At 38.7% G+C, this 24,295-nt stretch overlaps 2 protein-coding genes across 5 annotated transcripts in view; both read right to left on the bottom strand.

Annotated features, from left to right (window-relative positions):
* Positions 1 to 24,295, bottom strand: part of porb (P450 (cytochrome) oxidoreductase b) — a 54,031-nt gene that overhangs the window by 5,037 nt on the left and 24,699 nt on the right. Inside the window, exons 1-8 of one of the 4 annotated variants that reach the window (XM_018693396.2) lie at positions 16,106 to 16,262; positions 12,408 to 12,595; positions 5,057 to 5,105; positions 4,014 to 4,142; positions 3,005 to 3,157; positions 1,702 to 1,826; positions 1,026 to 1,115; positions 285 to 383 (exon numbers count right to left, since the gene is read on the bottom strand). In XM_018693396.2, the coding sequence (XP_018548912.1) occupies positions 285 to 383; positions 1,026 to 1,115; positions 1,702 to 1,826; positions 3,005 to 3,157; positions 4,014 to 4,142; positions 5,057 to 5,105; positions 12,408 to 12,595; positions 16,106 to 16,147 (875 nt within the window). In that variant the 5' untranslated portion in view covers positions 16,148 to 16,262. Of the gene's footprint in view, positions 1 to 284; positions 384 to 1,025; positions 1,116 to 1,701; positions 1,827 to 3,004; positions 3,158 to 4,013; positions 4,143 to 5,056; positions 5,106 to 9,337; positions 9,806 to 12,407; positions 12,596 to 16,105; positions 16,263 to 24,295 lie in introns of those variants that run through there. The other 3 variants (XM_051065430.1, XM_018693397.2, XM_051065429.1) reach the window with 3 other exon arrangements.
* On the bottom strand, positions 17,324 to 20,546 carry LOC108894791 (ion channel TACAN-like). The gene is made up of 12 exons (XM_018693395.2): positions 20,326 to 20,546; positions 19,915 to 20,033; positions 19,715 to 19,831; positions 19,542 to 19,601; positions 19,266 to 19,361; positions 19,063 to 19,152; positions 18,768 to 18,833; positions 18,586 to 18,647; positions 18,383 to 18,475; positions 18,183 to 18,247; positions 17,850 to 17,918; positions 17,324 to 17,636 (listed from the first exon to the last, which is right to left on the bottom strand). Exons 1-12 carry the CDS (start codon positions 20,392 to 20,394, stop codon positions 17,523 to 17,525), a joined length of 1,020 nt encoding a protein of 339 aa, XP_018548911.1. The 5' UTR covers positions 20,395 to 20,546; the 3' UTR covers positions 17,324 to 17,522.

The raw sequence follows: 24,295 nt of genomic DNA, 5'->3' as shown, positions 1-24,295 counted from the left end.
TAACAGGGCAACACTTCAGTGTAAAAACTGAATCACAAAGGCTTGAAGATCTATCATTGAGGAAATAAATTACGTATCAAGGCTAGACTAAAAATAAGTAATGCACTAAACATCCACAAGGGGGCAGAAAGCTTCATTTTTTTTTTTTAGAAAGTGACCTTTGAGAGACTTTTGCAGTTGGTTATACATAAATGTAGGTGAAATGCTGAGCAATGACTGAGCAGACAGCACTTTAACGATGAATGAGTCCTGGTAGTGAACAGCATCTCTGCTACAGGACTTACGGCTTTTGGACCTCGAAGCTCTTCAGGCGGCCAATCTCTCCCGTGTACACTTTGTTCATGTTGATGTCAGTGTGCTCCTTCAGCTCGTACTGCCGTATGCTGAGAGGGAAATAACCTGGAAGTTAGCCTCTTCAGACACTGCATACATACAGAGTGATATCTGTTTAATTTATAGTGAGATAAATTAAAACAGATGCTGTAAAGGTGGCTGTCTGCTTTAACAATGTAAAACTTGTAGTTCATTTCACACTAGAGTCAAGATATAGAGGTTTAAAAAAAGAAAAAACAAAAACATTTGGGGTGGAGTATCATTCCAGTGACGCTGATGTGTCACATTTCCAAATCACTGTATGGTGAATTAATTCCTTGTTTGAATCTTAGCTGAAGGACTCTATGTGGAAATACTGCTTAAGGAATCACAGCCAAACTGAAAATATGGCTGCAGTATCTTACTGAAAAAAAGGCCACTGTGTGAAAACTACCTCTCGTCTGTCAGTGACAATATATTACTTAACCTCTGCTCTGTTGTTTGATGTTCAACAGTTTGTCTCTTAAAGCTTAATTAAGGCCAAAAGGAGAGAGGATGCTCACACAGGGATATAGTACAGAGAGAGAATATACAGAACATGGTCTGAGGTAAAGATAAGACAATTTAGGAATAACTGAAATAACAGAGAGTATGACTGAAAAAAAAACTGTGAAAATATAAACACAGAAACTGCGAAATGCCTTTGAATATACCTTGATTCATCTCCCAAGGCTTCTACTCCAAAGTGCTCACAGACGGCCGGCCAGAACTGCTCCCTCCACGAAATGAAGTCCTCCTCCAGACTGACAGACAAAAACAGACCGTTTGAATTAACATTGTTCAAAAAGGCTGATTCAAGTTAGACTTCTTATTTACAAAAACATGAAAACCCACTTTCTTTGGAAAGTTTTGTTTAACTTTTAATTGAGACCACTTAAAAAAATGAAAACACTATAATGGACTGTCCCTCTCCCTCTCCTTGAAATGTACAAGTTTTGATTACATCTAACAATTGCACACAAGCATGCTGATAATTTTAACAATATGGGGACCATAAATGTAAGCCTGTTATCTGAAGGTGGCATTACAGGTTACATTTACGAGATATCTTGTGTGCCATGTTGACAGTTTGGACTTTTGGTGGCTTAAAAGGTCGACATAGTGCTCAAAATGTAAAGGGGCATGAATATGTTTAAATTAAGTTTCATAGCATATTAGATTTCATTCATGTGAACATAGAGAATGTGACCCACTTCAGCTGCCTTCACCTTGAAACGATCACAGATTGTAGTTCACATTACAGAATCTGGCTGCACCCTAAACCTCCAACCACCAGAAAATGCAAGTCAGGATCTTGTTTTAAGCTCAGGGGATTACTTGGTCACTTACTTGCCATCATCATCTCCCAAGCCAAGATCAAAGATGCGCTTGGCTCCCAGTTCTTCCAACCGTTTGTCGACATATTTCCCCATTGCATTGTAGTGTTCATATGTCTTGTTGCCCAAAGCAAATACCTGGAGAAAAAACATGAAACATATTTGTTAAGATTTAATCTAAAGTTTGTTTTATGGAGCTAATCAATTAAACCAGTGCAGATGTTTGACAGCTTTTCTGTATAACGATGAACACATTTTGAAGTTGCTGTTGCCAAACAACGTGTAATTTATTCTACAAAAATAAATAATGAAAACAAAATACTGTACTGAATAATGTCTTACAAGAGAGACAAAAAAATCTCTGTGATCAATATATGTAGTCACTCTGATCCAGACCCAAGAGAAAGACAATAGATTGAAAAACAGGAGGAATATCGTGACAGTGCCCACGAATGTTAGATTTCTCACAGTCAAGTTCCTCACTCAAATGAGGCCAGGGGCGCCGCACCCCAACAATGACACAATGACACACACACACACACACCAGACATGACTACACACAAAGCCTTTTCTTTCATGATGCACACAAAGCCTGACGCAGCTCATGCTAGCGAAGCCTGTGTGCGCTCAGTGTGAGAGCCATGCAAACTGACACAGTGTGACGTGGAAAATAAATGAACACAATTTGAATTCAAATGCAACTCATATCCTTTATGTTCAGTTGCAGGTAGTAACGCAAATCCAGTCTGTGCTGTTTATCCAAAATGGTCTGAGCCAGCTATTCAAATTTCCATGTAACATTACCTCTAAAAATTGTCAAAGGGAAACCATTCGCATTCTTTTAAAACTGGATGACTTTTCCATCACTATGGTGTAGGGTTGAAGGTAAGAAGCAAAACAGAAGCTTTACAGTAAATGTGGACATTCACTCATCTTTATTAAATCCATTAGATCAGGTGACCTCAAATAATTTTACCTCATCACATTAAACTTGTGATGACTTGAAACTAGAGCAGCGACTATGAATCCAATTATGAATCAATTGATTAACTGATAAACAGCTGATAAATTCATGGATAATTTAAAGAATTGTTAGTTATGGATTGAAATGCAACACACAGACACACACACAGTGTACTGCCACTGACATATGGCAGAGTACACATTTTGCTGTCCCCTTTGTGCTTTGTGTTGTGTTTATTAAATGGAAAACCTAATGATAGAACCCAAAACGTTTACTTAGACATATAATATTTACACCAGTGTCAGTGTTCTTGTAAGAATTTGAAAAACAAAACTTGACCATGAAGACTCACAGTGTAGTTTAGTCCGGACAGGTCTTCATCATCATTCTCCTGCAGCCAGTCGTAGAAGTCCTGGGCGTTGTCTGTTGGGTCTCCTTCACCATAGGTGGCCATGCAAAATATGGCGAGGGCGTTTTCGATCTCCGACAGACGGGACAGTTCCCCCTGGAACATGAGACAGAAGCATTTCTGAGCATCAGAAAAAAGAAGACTGAAGAGCTAATCATTTTAATTTAATATTTGATCAGCCGTCTCAAACTTAACAAACCTGCAAGTTTATTTATTAGACAAAGCCTGAGGTGATTATTTTGTGCGCTTGTGACTGAAATAACAGACACATTTAGATAGGAGTGTGTGCTGTCTTCTCTGTGTTTATGGTCCCACTAATCTGGTCTTGTTTTATTACACAGTGCAATAAAGTCATAATTAGAGGAGACCGCATTACACGGACAGTCAGTTGCTCATTCAGATTCTGCCATGATGTTTGTATTTCCCCTTTCAGTCTCTTACACCAGTTGATTCAGGCTTACTAGTCGTGCTTATAGTTAAAACTTAACTACGGTGAAGCTGCCTTTACTTGCTTCCCTGCTAAAATGTGGAACAAACTGTCAGAAGAGCAAAAACGTCAGACTATGCTGAGTGCCTTCAAGTCCTAGCTCAAAACCTACCTGTTTACAACTGCTTTTAATTAACATTCCTCCCTTGTTTCATTGTTTTTACTCTGTGTTTTTGTTTGTTTGTGTTGTTTTTGTCTGATGTGCTTTTGCTTGCTTTTTCCCACGTTAACTGCTTATATCATAAAAACATGTCTGGACAATGCAGGCCAATCAGATTTTCACCACTGAGGTGTTAATTGAATGACTGGTTTGCCAAAGTAACACACTGGCTCCTTGAGTCTTCAGCACGGCAGTGATACTTCTTCCATGACGCCATCACAAATCATTCATCCACAGGAAACGAGAGGGACCTCTGTTAATTCAAATTCTGTGGTTTTGTGTGTTCCACTGATGCAAATTAGTACCATGTCATACTCCTCTGGATCGGCAGCCATTCCTTTCATGCCGTAGCGCTGAGCGTCTTTGGACAGTCTGTTAGCAAATTCCTCTGCTGTGCCCGTCTGAGAGCCGTAGAACACAATGATGTTCTTGCCCTGGTTACAAAAAGACAGAAAATCATTTACATGCTGCATGAAAAAGCTTCCTCCCACAACTACAACAACACTTAACCCGTCTCACAGGTCTAACTTATTATGGAACAATGTGAGACTATAACAGATGCATTACATCTACTGTAATTTACTTAAATATATATTCAGAATATTTTTTTTTCAAATGTTGAAATGCTGCATTAGCCAGCCTCATACTAACACAACCAGGCACTGCATAAAGCTTATCTTCACTTAAACAAACCGCTCCATCTGTAGCATGCATTTGCAAGAATGGTGAAATATTTCATCCTTGCCTACAATGTTGCCATGATAATTCATAACAAAAGAAAAACAGAGACAAAATTAAATAGCACTGAGGGCCAAACTTCTGTTCTGCCACCATCATGGTATCTGAACTATTTGCTGCAAAACCACATAATTCAAAACCAAAGTATTTTCTCAAGGCTGGCTTTAAAACATCACAGTCAAAACAGGGTTCCAAAATCTAAAACTGCAAACATTAGCAGGGAGACCATTACACTAATTGTAGTCACAAAGCAAGAGAGGAGGGAAGTTAAAGTGTAGCATTTTACTGCATGTAGTTGGGGGAAAACACTTCAAAGGAAGAACTTCGACTTGCAGATAAAACAGGCATTTACTGAGGAAAACAACTTCAAGGTCCATCAACACCTGGTGACGGGCCACAACATTAACACTGTTCAACACTGTGTATCTGCAAGTCTGTGGCTAACAGTGTTCTTTTAAAATCACTCCTCCTCATTGAATTAATGTTTTGGAACAAGGGCAACAAAACAGCATGTATCTACTGAAAAATGAAGTGAAACCTCTAACACATAAAACAGAAGTGATGTGAAGTGTGAAGTGAAAGAAAAAGGTATTTAAGCAACACCACTCACTGTTTTCTTCATTTTCTCAATGAAACTTGTCTCTCTTGTGGTGGGTGCTCTGGAAAAAAAAGACTCATTATTAAACAATTTTAACCTAAATAAACACACAGACACATTTTGTTCTTTAACATGACACTGATTAAAAACAAGCTGTAAGATAAATCTTATTTAAAGCTTGTGAGTTATTTTGCCTTTTGACTAGCAGTCAGAAAACACTTAAGCAAGCACCTGTTGTAGCCTAAAGTTCAATTATTTGTTCGATATAAATTTAGAGCTGCATTCAGAGACATAAGGACTTTTTTGGAGAGTTCTGAGCTGAGCATAATTTAAAATACAGGTCAGTTTTCTAGCTGAATTTACAGACATTACTGATGTAAACAAACCTTTAACAGCATTAGGAAACATTAAAAACATTAACTAAACATTTTAAGCATGAAATAAAAACTTATCTGCATATTAATTAAATGACCTTATATAAATGACCTTATATTTGATAGCAACCACATTACAGTGCGGTATAAATCATTTATTAAATGCTTATACAAGGTGTAGCTATTAAATAATGAGTGGCGTCATATAAGTCGAAACAGCATTAGTCTCATTATTCAACAGCCACACCTCATATACTGTGTATAAAGCTAAATAAGGGGGTTAAAGTAAAGTGTTACCAACAGTAATAACTTAACATTTATGATGTTATACTGTGTTTCGACTTGCAGTGGTGAGATGAGTCTTTTGCTTACATTTAGATCACTGATTGTACTACTTGAAGTTCAGAGTCAGATGAAGGAAATAAAAATGATTAAGCTAATTCAAACAGCAAAGGAGAAAGTGGAGTAGTGACTCATCGAACTGTGGTAACAGGTAATACTGTGGCATGTGAGGTAAACATGGTTCAACAGGTTCAACTATGACAGTCACATGATTAAACTGATCAGACTTGAAAGTTGTGCTGGCCAAATTTATGATGCAAACTTCTACTTAAAAGAATATGAAAAAGTAAAAACATATTTCAATAAAATCATGTTATTGGTTTCAGTCATATTGCCCAGTCTTACAACAACAGCATGACATGGACAGATTTTTAAATGATCAGCATTCTTACAACAACAGGGAGAAGCAGAGCAGTGACTCAGCAGCAACACAAGCATTAGTCACACTAACCGTGTGTACAAGCACGTACTGAGCACAAGAATATATTACACAGTTTTTCGTATATTTGAGAGGGAAGTGGCAGATTCATAATCATTACAGCCTACACCTCATGGTAATTTAAAAGCTTTAATCAGATTTATCAAGGAAGTAATTAATGGATGGGAACAGATCAAAACAACATGTGCGAACACAGTGTCAGTAAAAAAGGTACACAGGAAGCAAAACCTATTATTGAGCCAAATAAAAGGCAATGCCGCTTTATTCAGCATCAAAGCTCTGAGTGGACAGCTGCAATCCTGTCTGCGCTGAATTTGGAATAAAAGGGGACAAATAGTAATGTGAGAAGAATATATTGTCAGATTTTCTGTATCCAGGAGCTCAACTGTAGGACAGCTCTTAAAGCGGAGTGAAACTGAGAAAGCATATTCATTTGCCATACAATAAATTTAAAGGATAAATCTGGTATTTTTAAAGTTGGGCCTTATTTTTCCATGTTTTTAGGTGTGAATGATTGATAGGGACAAAAGTTTTTGGAATCAGTGCAATACTGAGAAAGAACAGATTACCCTGCAACTGCAAAGGGCTGCTGTAATGTAATCAAATGGTGCAATTGTCCCCACCCACCTAAGTGCTCATTTTTCCCCATTAACAGGCTTAGATTGTTATTTTAAGTGTCAACATCATGGATAGGATTCCTACAGAGACAGGTCTTTTTATGAAAGAGTAAGATCCTTTTTGTTCAACCAGAAACATTGTTATATATTGCTACCAGACTCCATTGACAAAAACACTAATTTTAACTTGTGGGGACATGGGAGCTGCTGGAAGACCGCTGCCTCATTCTGTAGGTTTATTTGTGTTACTGTGCGGTACTACTCATGCTAAGGTTCTGAATACTCCTTCAATGTCGGAAAGTCACATAATAACACAAAAAACACACTGATTGAGGCAGCAGTACTCCAGCAACTCCTGTGTTCTGCAAGGTAAAATTTGTGTTTTTGTCAGTGGAGTCTGGTAGCTATATACAGCGATGTCTCTGGTATCTGGAGTTATCCTATAACTGTTCCTCATCAGCTGAAGTATGAAGATATGATTTACTGAAGACATCTGATTCCACTTTGTCTCTAACACATTTAGTCAAACAATTTACAAGCTAAGAGGCAGAGTGCGGAGCGCAGGCATGTGGGATTGATGCCCAGTACACCATAAAAACAGCCCCCGCTATGGTTCATACAGATTGCACTCCGAAGCAAAGTGTAAATTCCTGATAGAAATAAAATTTAAAAAAAAAAAACAAGCTTTTGCTCCCAGGCTGAAGCTTTCACAAGATTCGTCTGAACAGTTATCAGCTCTGACCGTCTGCCTCACCCCTCACTGGCCCCAGGGCCACTCAACAGGGACGACTCTTTTAGTACATCACTGGACAACAGCCAGGTCACCAGGGTTTAAAATCTATGCAGTGTCAAAAACACTGACAACAAATGCAAATATCTTGAGCATATGTAGAACTAAACATTTAAACTAATAGTCAGTAATATTCTGACATTTTGCGACAGGCATCGATTGTATTCTAATAAGTGAGATTTATTCAACCTCCCATTTCCCATGTCAATAAATTGAATTAAAGTTTTATTTTTTATTTTCTAATCTGAGTAGAATATGAACTTTCAATGGAAAGAATATACGGGAAAAAAAAAAAACATATGGACTAAAACTGAATAGTTGATGACAAACTCACGAGCATTATGGAAATATTAGTTATGGCCTGAAACTGACCAACATTAAATAAAGCAGATGAAATTTAATTTGTAAATTATAGGTTTTTAATGTTGCCATTTCTAAAACAGGAATAAAATAATCTGCTAAAACAACCAGTTAACAACTAACATTAGGGGTCATGAAAGCACTTAAAGGTGCTATATGTACCTTTTATAGCTACATAGCCAGTGTTAGCATTAATAGTTGTTATTTACCAGTCCAGAAGAAATGTTGCCAGTTTATCATCAAACTTCATTCATCTGCTTGCCAAGAGCTGACTCCATCGACATGAGCTTCAGCTGTTGTTGCATTGCGCGGACTCTCTGGTGACTCACTATATTAGTATTATAAGATGGGATGTAACAGGGCTAGCTGGTTAGCATGCTAGCTTCAGAAGAAGAAAAGTGGCAGAAATAGAAGCAAACCCAGAGTTAACACCGGTGTTTCTTTCCACAGCTGGAGTCAGCTCTTGGCGAGTAAAAGAATGAAGTTTGATGATGAACTTGAGATGTTTCTGCTACACTGGTAAGAAAACATAACTAACGCAGGCTATGTAGCGATAGCAAAAACTTACAGCACCTTTAAAGGCAGGGTATCCTGTGAGTTTGCAGCATACTACTATAACATCTTTTCCTTTCTAAAATGGGTTGAGGCCCACATAAAAACAAACTCAAGTCTTCTGGCATTAAGTCACTGAACAACCTACAGTTCAGTACAAACAGTTCAGAGCTCATCATCTGTATATACTGTCAAAATGGACTTTCCATTCATTCATCCATACAGGAACTAAACCTTTTCAAACAACCACACTGAGTCAGTTCAGTCCTCCACTGAAACACAGGCCCATTCAGTAGTTGAGGTGATCTTATGATACTACAATCAGTGACACATTTTTCCCATTTTGTGACCTGACACCAAAGAAATGGAAATCAAACCTCATGCCATGTTTGTTTATGGAGCAAAATTAAACAAGGCTGTACAATGTGATGGCCAGTGAGGTTAATGACTGAGCTTGTGGAAAAAGAGAGGGAAAAAAGAGAAGAGACAATAATTTAATTGTGTTTGCGGTCAAACAGATTTTATCACCATCTCTTACATAACCTACAGGGAACATTTAATGGTTTTTAAAACCACAACCCTCCCAGTGTGTGATAGAAACTACACTTTGTGTGTAGATAGCCACCAGTTTGACACTTTTACAATTACTAGTAAGGTGTCATTCAAAAAGTTAAAACTCCCAAAGTGATCTATGGTTTTAAATTCAACAGCGGGATTAAACAATAGCTGGTGGCAAATGCATAAGACAACTCAAAACAAGCATCATAAAAAAATATCTTACTATACCTTACTGAGCAGTAAATCAAACACTTTACTGACCTCTCAGTAGCATCTCTCCCGTCCTCTGGCAGGGAGAAGACACAGCCCATGGCACGCAGCCCTGTAGCTCACCACTGCCTCTAGCACCACTGGCTAGGCCACACCGGGAACCGCCACGCTCAAAATCAAAAGCAGGACGTCAACAAACCACAACCACAGGATGGAAAAAATAAAACCAGTCCAGATAGGCAGCCGGACACTCGCAGGTTTGAAAGAGCTGCCTGCCTTCACCTCAGAGACTCCAACGCGATCTGAACTCTGCCTCTTCCTGTGCTGCTCTCTGAAACCAGCAGCGTCTGTTCTCCACACACACATATACACACACACACAACACAGTACAGCACATCAGCCTACAAGCCCTGTGAGTGTCTGGCAACCGCTGAGGACACAATGGTGGGAAACTGACTTTCCCATAAAATGTAGCCGAGCTGCAGACCCACACTTTTGACTCACACAAACACACACTGAAACACTCTCAGGCTGAAAATGCCCTTCCTCCTCATCCCCGCCCCTTTCCCTCTCCGGTCTGAAAGGTGTTCGGAACGAAAAAGTCTACAATATCCATTCTGAGAATTTGGCTAATTATCAGAGTAACTCCTCGGTGGACCATTGAAGGGGGGGAGAGAGCTGTGAATGGTCTTTTTTTTTTCTGAAGTATCCCCCGCCCCCATCTCACTGGAGGAGAGAGGGGAATGTCATTGCTATGGCAACCTCATTTATCATAAAAGGATTGCATTTGTGACATGGCCCTACTCCAATGGCAGAGCAGCTCAGCCCGCACACACACACACACACACACTAAAAAGAAAAACAGGGGAGTAGGGAAAGAAGAATTTAAAAAAAAGTAACTCAGGGCAAAGAAAGGGTTGCTTGTCTTTTGCCTCAACTTTCCACCTTTGGAGAGGACTCACAAAAGGAGCTTGGCTCGCCCTCCTCGTTTGTTCTCCAGGGAACTTTCAAAATGGGTTCAGGGCCAAAAACAAAAGCACAGGAAAGACATGGAAGACTACGCCCCCTTCATAACAGTTAGGTAATCGCTGCTCCCTTTAAGGGGAGGGGAGACCAGCTCGGTGCTTGTGTTGCGCTATGTTCCCTTCCTGTATTCCCGCCCTCCACAGATACACACTCTTCCCAAAGTAAAACATGTTCACCAGGGCCCCCCCCCCTTTTTTAGCCAACCTCCCATTTTCACACAAATGGTCAGGATCTCCCTCGCTCAGCCTCCCAACACTGTCTCCATTCACACAACCTAACGTAAGACCTCAGCCGTGGCTGCTGCTGCTGCTGCTGCTGCTGGCCCGTGGCTTTACTCTGGTGACCAAAGAAATTGTGTTGTGGTTGGGGAGGGACTAGAAATGTGACCAGTGGAAGGAGAGTCCACTGAAATCAAGCCAAGCCTCCATCGCTCCACTGATAAGTGATGAGGGGAGGGAACAGAAGAGGGAAGAGAGAAAGAGGCAGTCACTTAGAGAGAGATCAGATAAGTTTGTGGGAGAGAGGAGAAAGACTGCGTGAAAGAGGAGGGGGAGAGACAACAAAGGTCGCTGCTAGTGGAACATTTACAAGAGCTTTAGGCCATGCACTCTCTCACACTTACTTCAAGGCCAATTTAGTGATAGCTTGTACACCGATTTTGATGACACAGTCTAAACGAGGGAAAACATTTGTTCTCTAACTATGTAAGAAGACACAAGCAGATCACAGGAGAAACACACTTCTATCCTGAAGTATAAGTAATGTCCAATAACAAAAGCATATTTAAGTGCAGAGAATAGTCACTTAATCGATTATTTGACAGATAATTTGACCATCAAAATAGTTGCTGGTTAATTTTCAAGCAGCAATGCAAAACATTTTGATGAGTCAAGTCTCTCTAATGTGAGGATTTTCTGTCTCTTTGTTGGAAACTAAATATATCTGGGTTTTGAACAGCTGGACAGGCAAAATGAGACATCTGGAGACATCATCTTGGACTTTGGGAATCATAAATGGCATCTTTTTTTAAAGATAAAATGATTCACCAGATAATCAAGACACTTACTGTCAGACTGATCAATCAATCAATGAAAATAATAGTTCATTGCAGCCCTGAAAAAACATTAATTAAAAAAGAAGCCTGTAACTCAGACACCCACTGAACAAGTTCAATGAAAATATCCCTTCCAGCTACAGAACATCATGTCGTCTGTAATCGGTACAGTTTTAATGCTTTCTACACAAACTACAGTATGTCTGAGAAAAAGCAGTTACTTCATGTCAGAGGAGAAACAGAATCTGGCTATAGAAGATCTTATTTCATTTTAAATAAAATGACAAAACACACACATCTCGTGCATTTTAAACACCTATTACGAACAATAAAGGCCTGAAATCAAAACCATCCCCTGGTGTATACACACACACAGATCACAAGTGTAACTGAGAGTTTGGTCCAACAAAAGAGTTCAAGCCATTTCTTCCTGGTTAAGATGCTACAGAGCTGCGATCAGGGGGGTTAATGTGACTAGCAAAAACTATAGATATCACACCCTGTTATGGGATAACAGGGTGCTAGGACCCAACATTATAAAGACCCATGATCCCTGAGAGCAAACTTTGGACCCACCATTGTCAAGCTATGCTGTTTAAGTATGCATCCACATGCGTGTGCATTGTTTACAATATGGCCATCTTACAAGCAATGATAATTTTATGAGCATAAGCTGCACAGATAAAAGTAATGATACAACAAAATGCAAAAACTTCATGAAAAAAAATGCACGAATGAGGCTTGTAATTTAAAGTGTAAAACAGTCAACGCACAACTTTTGCATGGGAAGATATGAGAATATTTACTAATAAGATACTAATAAGAATTACAAATTACATTGTCATTTTTAATGGCAGTCAAATCTATTTTTTAATTTAAGACTAAAAGTAAAATCTGCCCCTCAAAAATATAGAATAAATGAGTCTCATATGTCACAGCAGACATTTTCTGCTCCTAAAGATGCAGTCAGATCTCAGTTGGAACCCAGTAACACTACAAAAGCTAAACTAAAACCTCAGGTGGACCCTGATGGATACTCACGGTGTGTCAAGCTTCTTGAACTCGGGGATGGGCTCAGGCTTCTTGCGGGACATGAACCAATAAATGAGAAGGCCGACTATTAGTGAAAAGAGGAAGATGTCCAGGTTGCTGAAAAGAGGCTCCTCTTCGTCCGCCATGGGCTCAGTGTGTGTGGTGGTCTCAGGGTCCATGTCTGCCACGTTGACACTCTACATGGGGACGGTAAGAGCACGGCTGTTAGAGCAGTGAAAAAGTAAACAAACACTTAAATAATGCTAAAACCATTTGCAGGTATGTACCAAAATATATATAAAATAATTCTCTCTTTTCCTGAATCATTACACCTCTAATATACAGTATGAACAGAAACTAATAAATATTATGTTGAGTAAAATGGTTGTTGTTTACAGTATAAACATTAAGTTATGGAATATGTACAGTGCAAATATGTTTGAATCAGTTTTGACTTAGTGCACGTTTGTTATTTTTGTAACCATTCTGCCAACTGAAAGATTAACCAAAACCACATTTATCTTTAAAGATAATTATTTATTGTACTTCCACAGTTTGGAGTATCAATGTCCCTGACTGCCTTCCTTATACTCACTACAGTCTGTTTTACCTAATTTGTGATGAATGGGTTTAATATGAGCTGGAGCGACAGCTGCAATAAGTTTCATGTCTACAGCCTCAGTTAAAAAAAAAAAGAATCCAGCTGAACATAACTGGGGACTCTGGCATAAAACTGGTTAAGTCACTGTGGAGAACAATATGATTGCTAACATATGTGAACACTATTCTACGTTATACCATACAATGACAGCTTTTGTACATGTTTTACTGGATGATTGGCTCATCACTCAGCTCAACCTTCTGTAACATTTAACCCACTGCTGTCTATACAGGAGGAATTTCTTGTCATACATCAGCAACAGCAGCTCTTTTCACACTGAGCCAGAGAGGACTTCATGTTCTCGGCTCTCAGGTTACAATTTACTTCGAGGAGTGAAAACAATGAGATCCAATTCTCTCCTGATCCTGCGAGCTGGCTAGAGTACAGTCTGACAAACATAATTTTTCTAAGCTATGAGCACAGTCACTCAACAAAGCGCCCGCTCGTTCACCTCAACACTGCTGACTCACTGATCTTAGGCAAACCACTTCAGCTACCAGGTACAGAGGTAACTATGTGCCAGTCCCTGAAGGTACAGAAGTCAAGATGACTCCATGTCCTGTAATCCTATTGGATCAAAAATCTGACATAGACAAAAACTTACTCCAGTTATTCCTAAATAAAATATTTCAATGATATTTTCACAAATCAGCACGTGAGCATGCAACCATCTTGTATTCTTTTTACATTGTAGTTGGTATTGCTGTTGAACTGCACTGTGTCATAAAGAGAAGTGTTTCTATTATTTTGTCCGCCCCAACAATGAGGGTCGGCTGATTAACAGAAACAATTCAGCTCTGCAGCACCAGTCTGCATTAGTTTTAGCTAGGTGTACCTAATAAACTGGCAACTGAGCTAATATGAGCCAATGTATCACTGTAGCCAATTTAAATTGTTAAATGTAAAATTTTAAATATTACGAGGGATAGGTATTAGGTGCTATAATAAAATGATTGAGTCCACCTTCAGGAAGGATATTAAACTATTATAAATGTTGTTTTTTTCTCCCTTGTTTGTTTTTTTCATCTTGCCCCTACTAGATAATGGACAGTCCACAGACAAACAGGGCAAGAGGGACAGAGGGTATGACCTACAACAAGGGTCCCTAGCTGGAATTGAAAAGGGATCATAGTAGTTACAAGGCACGTGTCTCTAAAACAGTTTTAGAGAGGTGACCTTTCAGAGGCTGTAGTTTGCAGCGCAGTCAAATTGGGTTACATTATACTTAGAGGCATATTTTGTTCACCCTATTTATAGGTAATGGTCACAAACTATCATTGTCTCCTGTCTGTTGCTAAGTGATATCCCAGCAGGATCAATTAGCAGCTCAGACTGAAAACATGAGTACTTCCTGTCTCAAGTTCACAGTGCGTGACGTTAGTTAGCAGCTTGGTAGTAACAGGAAAACACTAACTGAACTACACAGCAGCACAGACAATGTCTACTGGTTATTTAAGTAATTCAATTTTTTTACACACATTTCTTCCTTCACACACAATCTCCCTGTCAAAGACATGAGATGAGGGAAAAGTCTACATTTGAAAATTGTTCAACAACCAGTCTGATAAATGATTCACCATTCTGCTTATTTTTAAGCCCAAATGCCAAATAATCTCTGGTTCTAGCTTCTTGAAAGTGAGGATTTGCTGTTTTTTTATTTCATAATATAGCATAGCAAATGTGCAATATTCTCTATAGACTTAACTTTAAACTTTACAATATAAAATATTTGTAATGACAAACTGTTATGTGCAATATTTTGGACTATTTTAGCTAAATCAGTTGCTGGAGTCGAGTTTGTATTTCTGTTGTGTATAATACTAAATAATAATAATAATAATAATAATAATAATAATAATAATAATAATAATAATATAGTACTTGGAATACTTATTTTTCTATTACAAACACTCATTATGATTTGTTGGCTGACTTCTCTCTCTCTTCTTTATGCCTGTTTTCGTCCTGTGACTTATCCTGTAATTTACATTGAGCAAAGCCCTTCAAGTCATTCATTCATTCATTCATGTGACAGTAAGCTGTTATTTACATAAAAATGACAAAGGAACCTGAATCTGAACATTTTGGGGATTTTGGATAAATTAAACAATCAATGTGAATACATCTCCCAGACCTGTGGGGAATTGTGGCAGGCATTTTCACTATTTTCTGATATTTTATAGAAAGTGTACTTTATGTCTTACCAGTGCGGCAACGGAAACAAAAGCTGACCAAAAAATAGTCTGCCTGTCCCAAACATCTCTGACACTGTGGACAAAGTTGTCCTGAAGGTCCAAGTATACGCCTACTGTGGACTAACATATGGTGTATTCAAAATCATGTGAGACTGTGGTTTAAAACCAGTTAAGCCAAATGAAAGACGCTTTCACAGCTGTTGTCACCAGGGTTTTAAATGATCAATGAAAAAGACATGGTCGGGGGTTTACTGCAGTTCATCCTAACTACTTCTGCTAAAAAGCAAATAGTTGTGTAACAGTCGAGACAGGGGCACCGGTTTCCAACAGCGTGCATGAAGCTCCAGACACCAGTCTGACTCGTTTTTCATGAAGTTAAGTGACACTTTATAAGATTTCCCTAGTGATAAAATAACTTGCGATGAGATAAAACCAGTAAATATGACAATTGGTAGCCAGCGGGAGTGGACTTAAGGGCCCTGGCTATTCCCTGGATCGTCACAACATTGGCTGAAAATATGATGCTATGAAAGAACGCAGACAACATCAGAGATGAAATTTTGTTGTCAAAAACAATAACATGTATAAATTTGATTTAAGTGTTTTAAACAACACGTGCTAAAGAAACGACGTGTCACAAAAAGATATAACAAGTTAGCCTCAGTTTGCGTAACACCGGAGTCAGCACTTTACTGAAGCTAATGTTTGACAAAAAGGCAGAGTATTTTCTCTCTATTTAAAGTTTCTAGTTTCAGAGTTAGTGTATTATCTCTGAGGAGGACGTCCCACAAACTGCCACAGACTAGAGGTCGATATAAATCAGTTAAAATGTGACATTGGAGCAGTCTTACCTTCGGCTCTCCTCTTCGTGTCAGGCTCACACTGCGCTCCATACGGAAGGAAACTTTACGCCATGTAGGATCAAACCAACTGCAGCCTGGCAGCGGGGGTGGACCCTTACACTTTCTCGCTTAGATAAAGCTTATTTGGGCATGTTTTCAGTGTTTAAGAACATCCAGAGATATATTTTTAAAGAAACAATTCTGCTGTAATGGGCTATTGGATTTAATCGTGGTTATTTTGAAGTTTTTTCAGACACGTGATTTCACTTGGGCCGGTCTAAAAAGGCCTTACCTAATGTCAATGTGCACATGTAACCTGTTATAATAAATAACTGTTGAGGTGCAGCAGGCTAAGGGTCATGGTTATGTAATCCAGCCAGCAGTGCAGACTCTGAGTATCCCTGACAGGCTGACATGCAGACTCATCAGACGTGTCCTCCTCAGCTCAGAGGCTGTTTATGTTCACAGCTCCAAGGCCACATGGTGTCCTTTTCAAAATTTCCCAAGAAATTAAGAAGTGGCAATGCCGTTTTGCGTTCAAAATCCTAACATTATACTCAAAGTAAAAAGGGCTTTATAGCAGTAAATGTTATTTTATATGACATTATTTGATTGTTAATAATTTATCGAACAGTGAATAAGCTGCATTTCACTGTTCCTTTCTTGAGGTGGAGCTAGTTTTAACTACTTTACAGAGTAGTTACGTGCAGTTTATCTGCAGCTGCTACTTAATGTAAAGGTTACCAGATAAATCTGAGTGAGATGATTGATAGGAGAGGAAAGAAGAAAAAAGTTTAAAGACAAACCTGTGAAGTTTTTTGCCTTGTGCTACATTCAAGACTTATTTAAGCAAAAGAATTTACAGCAAAATATACTTCAAATTCCAAAAAATAAAACTACGTATTTGGGATTGAGTACTTCTACATATTGTTAGCTTAACAGAGAGGATATGTTATAAAATGAGCTGCAGTTTATTCATTGCTGCAGGGAAACTCTAGTTTTCCACACCCAGTTTTAAATCAACCATATAAAACGGATACAAAAGAAATTTTAAAAAAGGCATGCACAGACAAGAAAAAAAAGATGGAGACATACCAACCAAACTGCTTCACAGAGGTTAGTGGGCCAGTAAATTACACATTTAATTAGAGGGTGCTTTTATTTACAGCTTGTCTTTTCATATGAGAGTTTTCCTATACATACAAAGATAAGAACACAGAGGCATTATAGAGCATAATTTGACCTTTAATGATGATTGATTAATCATGGTACATTATTTATATTTATATATCTACTGTACATCCTTTGTAAGAATAGTCTGTAGACTCATAATAACTAGCTGGTATAATGTTACTGATGAGCTTCCATTTGGATTGAGACATGTGAGACATCATTTTGTAGACATGCTTTATTTTCTCATTATGTATCACAGACTCTTTGGTTTCTGATTCCTGCTCTTAAGCTTCTGACGAACCACAGCAACAGTTGTGAAGAAATTTCCCATGAACAGAATGAGGAAGCAGAGACCACACATCAGGACCTGGTGTCACATGGAAAAAAGAGAAAAAATAAAACAAAACATGAGTAAGCATTATATCTTTGATTCACCAGTATGTGAATATGAGGGAAATGTGAATAGTTAACAAAAGCTCTGATGTTGATGATGGGAAGATAAACAGATACAATTAACATTTAACTCTCATTGATGCAGGAACAGGGTAGAATAGTACTTGAAGACTGTGAGAACACTGACCTGCCATTCTTTACAGTCTGGGAGCTGAGCCATTTTGAAGAGAGACAGACTATTGAAGAGCTGCCAGAACTACAGGACAAAACATGAGAGTTGAGGGTTTCTAATGATTACAAGTGAATGAATGAACAGTAATAATGTAATGCAAACAAACGAGGGAAAAGGTTTCACCCTCAAACATGCAGCGTAATACTCAGTGTAGAATGACATCAGCTGTTCTGTGTAACCCAGTCTGAACCGTGACAAAGCATGTTTTTTTAAAATGCAAACTAAGCAGTTACTTAGAGGAAGTTCCTCAGGTTTACTCATCATCTCATTGTCACAGACTGTACTCACATGGCCAAAAAAGAGGAAGGGCAAGAGAAATGTCAGCCCTTTCCACATCCACGACTGAAATCCCTCTGAAAACAGAAAAAAGCTCCCTCTCACATACATGACAGTTTCCAAATCCTAAGCATTTTATTGAAATATTGAGTTATGATAAGTTTGGCTAAGTGTGTACGTCATGCCCCTGATGCGTTCCAGTGTATCCTCACCCACGGTCAGATCCAAGTTGTGTCTTTCTCCCAGGGCTCGCAGTCTGTACAGACACCCACTCTGATAGTAGCACTGCAGACACTGAACAAAACCTGTGTGTCCCAGATGAAGGAAATCAGGCTTTGGTTTGATTTTTTTAAAAAGGCTTGAACCATGACTGTTTTACACTGTTACACTGTTTTTTACTGTTTTTTGACCTTACTTTGATACAAGGAGTAGGCAAGGAACTGGTTCCTAAATATCTTGTACAGGTTCCCATCTGGCCTTATGTGTGAAAGGGAGAAAAATGTTTGATTACAGCAGGAAAATGCAATTTAACTGATGTATTTTTCTCTTGTTTTCTTTCCTAATCTGTTATTTATGTTTTTATCTTCCTCTACTCACCATGTCAGCATCACACCAGACAAAAAAGCTGAGATGTAGTGATGAAAAACCCACCAGCCTTTGATTCTATGATATAGGACACATATTTATTAGGCAATAAAATGTATGTTTTTAAGATGACTAGCTCAAGGAATACTTATAGTAAATAAGACAAAAAAAGAAGATGAACTGCTACAGTGACAATACATTTTTGCCCTTACTAGATTTTTACAACAAAGGAGTGAAAGGTTGGAGTACAGTATATATATAAACTATGATCCTGAAAGAGCAGAATTAATAAAGTGGTAGAGCTGACCTGGAGCCATTAGTGATGAGGATACTCTCCCTGATAGTTAAGGTACAGTAGTACCACACCAGCTGGAAATTGAGGATTGCGTCAAGAAATCTAAAGTCAGGGACATCAGACAAGTGGTGGATTTTTATGTACAGCACATGAGGTGTCCGTACAATAAACTCAGAGGATGGAGCAGCTGTGATGTGTGATGTACTGATGCATACCTGTAGCTCACAAAGAAGTAGCATATGAAGGAGAACAGCAGCAGGACGACTGTGGAGCACAGCTTGAACTTCTCATATTCATCTTTGTAAGCAAATCTGACAGAGATGTGACACATTCAGGACTTCATATACAGTACAAGGCCTTTCTCAACTAATGAAGAAGGAAGAAATTCATCAATGCTCTAAAAAGGAAAATGTTTAACTGAACAAATGTTACTATGCAGATAAAATGTGTATTTTCAGATTGAGTGTTAGCTTTAGTTTGTCATTGCTTACTTTGACTGCTTGCTGAAGAGAGTGACATTCACGTTCCCCAGGACCAGACTGAGATACAGCCTGAAATACAAAATTATCATATTAATGTCACCTCATTTAACTTAATGTAAGATGATTATTAATGTAATCAAATGACATCCGCATTAATTTTATCAGTAAAAAGAAGTCGTCACCCGTTTTTCTTTGGAAGAAAAGCTTCCATTTCAAAGAAAGCATTTGGTCGAGTCTTGACTTTCTCTTTTATCTCATCCATCTTCTTGGCATCTTCTTCTGACAGAGATTTGCTGCATCTGATGGATCATATAATAGTACAACATTAGTTTGTACCACTGGTACAATATGACATATTTACAGCCGTGGAGGGACCACTTACTTTTTGACTCGATGGGACAGCTCCTTTAGTCTTCTTTGCTGACGGGAAATGGAGGACGAGCAGTTGTTTTGTAGTTTGGAAATTTCATCCAGTTTCTGTAAATACATTCTGTGTGTGTCCTGGATGACATAGGAACATGGGGTTATATCAATAACCAAAGAAAATGTACATCAAGAGGAGCATTGCAACTTTCAAAAATGGAATATGATTGATTATAATCCGAAGCACAGCTGAGATATTTGACATCAAACTAAGCACTACTGATATATGGAAGTTTTATGGAAAGTTTAATTTCTAGACATTAACAACTCTTAATCATATACATTGAGTAACACAACAGTAAGCATAAGACTTGCACCTGCTTCCTGTGAACAGCCTGATACATTCAACTGATTTTGGTCCGTTTCTCACCTGAAGTTGTTGATATTCATCCTCCAGACATTTCCACTCCTCCAGAACGTCTGTAAAACCTTGAGGCATTTTGCCAGTACTTAAGCATTCATCTAATTTTACTGACAGCAAACTTCAAATAAAACCTACTGAGGACTAATTGTTTAACCAGCAAGAAATGACTTGCACATAACGCTATGTTGAAGAATTACTCTTCAGGGTGTGTATCACATCTCTATGGACGGTCTATTGCATAAAGTGAACTTTGACTGGTACAAATGTGCAACATTTTCACTTGGACATTGTTCTGTGGAAATCCTCTGGTTATCACATTGTTCACTTGTCACTCACAGAACTAAAAAGCAACAGGTTATTGTATAGTATGTTATATATAATACAAAGACTACAGGTATACATTTGTCAGGGTTCATCCAGTTCCTTGTTAGCTAGATGTTGCTTTTGTGAATATTTTGCCTTTCAGCATTTTTTCTTTGTCACTTACACAGCTGCAAATCAGCAACATCTGGTGGAGGAAATCAGTTACCTCAGCTCAGTGTACAAATGAGACTAGAGTCAAGAGGGAATATTCTGGCTTGCACACATGTGTGCATGACATATTGATGGTAACTTTTTTGTTTGTTTGTTTGTTTTTTTAAAGATTCATTAGAATAGTTTAATATGAAAATGTTATGTGTTCTTTTTGATTATAAAATCTGCTTTGACTTACAGCAGCCAGTCAAAGCAGAGTCCTGACATTGTACAATTCACTTTAAATTAAACTTCATAAGATGTGAAAAAAATAAAAATAAAAATCAAATACATTTGCTGGCCAGAATCATGTCCTCAAATTAACATTTTAATGGCAGTTGGGGGCAGATGGATGCAGATTAAACAAACAAATATGACCAAAAGAGGACTCTTAATAAAACAAACAAGAGTTGTGACAAATATTGAAATGCAAATAAAACCTCACTGACTTCTCTGTCTTAAACCAAAAAACAGCCAAGACAGCACCAGTGTTCCTGTGTCTAAAACAATGACATGATTCCTGCATCTATTATTATTTAGTTCTATGCTACTATCTATCTATGATACTTTGCACATATTAATTATATTAATATTAATATTAATATTAAAGCTGCGAGCAGCGTTGAACGGGCCCTCGCACCCGGCGCCCGTCGGGGGAGCGGCGACCGCGGGACCCCGGCAACCGCGGGGTCAACGCAGGTCGCAGGGCACACGCTGGCGTAACAGTTCACACTTCCCAGATGTAAAAATTTTAAATAAAAGCTTTTACGCTAATTATTTTCTGTGATAATATTTTTCAGAGCTCATCATCTGTGACAGCTCTTGGCTCTCTTGACTGTAACCTCCCTGTGGCAGCTTCTCACAGACTCAATCAACTCCTCTTCCCCTCCCCCCTCAAACACAAACACAAACACACACACACACACACACACACACACACACACAGATACCCCCTCCCAAAAGGAGATAAAACTCAGTTTTAACTTGAGTTTAAAAGCTTTGAGCTTTGAGCAAAAGCATTTTTTTAAGTTCTGTTATTGGGTGCATATATAAATCATTTATGCTTAAACAAGGCTTATAATGAAGTTATTTGAACAGTGAATATCTCATCTGCCTAAAGTCAGGGCGAAGCCACTAACCAGCTGTAGGGATGGGTATCATTAGGATTTTATCTTTATCCATACAGACCCCTATCAGTCCAGCTCAGACTGTTACTGGTTTAAGAGAGTGAAGTTTATAGCAATTTGCAAAATTTGGAGATTAGTGACAAACTAACCAGTTAGACTATATACAGACAAGCTTTCATTTTAGCTGTTAGTAACAGTTTGCCATGAGCTTAACCAGCGTGCTGTGCTTCCTGTTAAACATGTTATGAGACTGTGGACAAGGCTGAAAATATTACTTTACTAACTACTTGCCGAACAGGCGCTTTGACAAAGAAAAGGTAAAGGCCAGCAGCTTTTACTTTTCAATGCACTTGTCGTCAACTTGAGTGGCTTATATTCAGCTGGTTCACCTCGACGCCCGTGGACCTAGTGCACTTTTCCTGTCGCCGTACACTGAGTAACACGAAAAAATCAGCTGACCCCGTGTGAAATTTCCTAACTGATCAAAACCAAACTGTAAAGACAGCATCAATCCACGCTCAGCTTTGGTCAAGGGGAGACATATGGGAGAAGATGAGTAGAGAGATGGAAAGAAACAGAAAGGGTGATGGAGAAAGATTACATGAATTCAAAATAACCTACAATTCCTTAAAATTAATTTGAAGCCAGTTTAATTTTTTGAGCCAGCTTTGACATCTGCAGATATGAGTTTCTGAAGAAGGGCCTGCTGAGGTTAGATGTGCTGAATAATATCCATTTTCATATCAGAAAAAACACTGCATTAAACATTGTCTTAGCTCACTGAGCTGAGGTCAACAGGTAATATAACCAACCTGTGAGGTGGCTCACCCCCGTAAGATAAACACATAAATGATCCCTGATAGAACCGATAATTAAAGGCACATCAGTGACAGGGAATGCTATTAAAACTAAACTATAAACTGGTGACATTAACTGCAAAAGAAGATTTTTATTGATACATTTCAGGTAGAATTTAGTTTTCAATAAGGAAAATGCTGTAAGAAACCTGAATTTGTTGCAACAAATTTAAAATAAAAGCTTTTATGCTAATTATTTTCTGTGATAATATTTTTCAGAACTCATCATCTGTGACAGCTCATGGCTCTCTTGACTGTAACCTCCCTGTGGCAGCTTCTCACAGACTCAATCAACTCCTCTTCCCCTCCCCCCTCAAACACACACACACAGACACACACACACAGAGACCCCCTTCCAAAAACCCATCAAAGAGTAATACAATGGCTCCATCTGTAGGATAAAGTAGAGAGTCGCAACAGGAAGTTACCCCAAAATCTGAGGTTTCAAACAGGAAGTTGGGTTTCCGAACTTTGACGGGCCAGAACCGGCACACGCTTCGACCCAAACTCACAATTTTCGGAGCCAGTCTTCCAAAAATTGTCAAGGAGGGGCTGACAACATTTGAAGTGAATCTGGTCACCCGTCTAGAAACTGGACATCACACTATAAAATATGTCATTTCCTGCTATAAATAGGTGGCGCTACAACAATTGTATGAATATTGACATATGGATGTGTGCAGATAGGTACCATTAACAATCCTGTAAAGTTTGATGCAGTTTGGACAAAGTATGGCCGAAATATAGCAAAAATAAAGCAACTTCCTGTTTCGTGGCGAGTAATCGAACTTTGAGGGGCCATAACTTCCACGCCCTTCAACAAAAACTCAAAATCTGCCGCAATTTAACATCGTCTATGTCTTAAGAACATACTATTAAGTTTTGAAGTCAATCGGATAATGCGTCTAGGACTAGTTCGCGTTCAAGCGACCCCTGGAAATGGCCAAAAACACACAATTTTTTCACCTTCCGGTCAAAATAAAAATACTTTCTGTTGGGTTTAGAATATGGCTCCAAGAGACTTTTTGGTGCGTCATGGGATGTTACATATGTGTGCAGATTTTCAGATTTTTAGGCGCAACGGGCTTGAGGGGCTGTTCCGTTTAAAAATGTAGGTGGCGCTACCGAGGGCATTTTACCACGCCCATGCTCAAGACCCCTAAATTATTAAATTTTTCGCCGTGCCTGACGCGTCTGCAAATTTTGGTAAGTTTTCACGCATGTTAAGGCCCTCAAAAAGCCGATCTAAGAGGCGGAAAAAGAAGAAAAAAAAAAAAATAATAATAATAATAATAATTAAAGCTGCGAGCAGCGTTGAACGGGCCCTCGCACCCGGCGCCCGTCGGGGGAGCGGCGACCGCGGGACCCCGGCAACCGCGGGGTCAACGCAGGTCGCAGGGCACACGCTGGCGTAACAGTTCACACTTCCGAGATGTAAAAATTTTAAATAAAAGCTTTTATGCTAATTATTTTCTGTGA

The sequence above is a fragment of the Lates calcarifer genome, linkage group LG21, assembly GCF_001640805.2.
Source record: "Lates calcarifer isolate ASB-BC8 linkage group LG21, TLL_Latcal_v3, whole genome shotgun sequence".
Taxonomy (NCBI): domain Eukaryota; kingdom Metazoa; phylum Chordata; class Actinopteri; family Centropomidae; genus Lates; species Lates calcarifer.
The sequence above is the reverse complement of the archived record's forward strand: the minus strand, read 5'-3'. Positions and strand labels throughout refer to the sequence as shown.

Bases quoted from the DNA above. Each gene is read 5' to 3' on its own strand.
- LOC108894791 (XM_018693395.2), bottom strand. From the start codon at position 20,394: ATGCCTCAAGGTTTTACAGACGTTCTGGAGGAGTGGAAATGTCTGGAG. The intron at 19,832-19,914 runs GTAAGTGGTCCC...ATGATCCATCAG, and splicing joins CTGTCCCATCGAGTCAAAAA to ATGCAGCAAATCTCTGTCAG. The intron at 18,476-18,585 runs GTAAGGTCAAAA...TGGGACACACAG, and splicing joins TGCCTACTCCTTGTATCAAA to GTTTTGTTCAGTGTCTGCAG.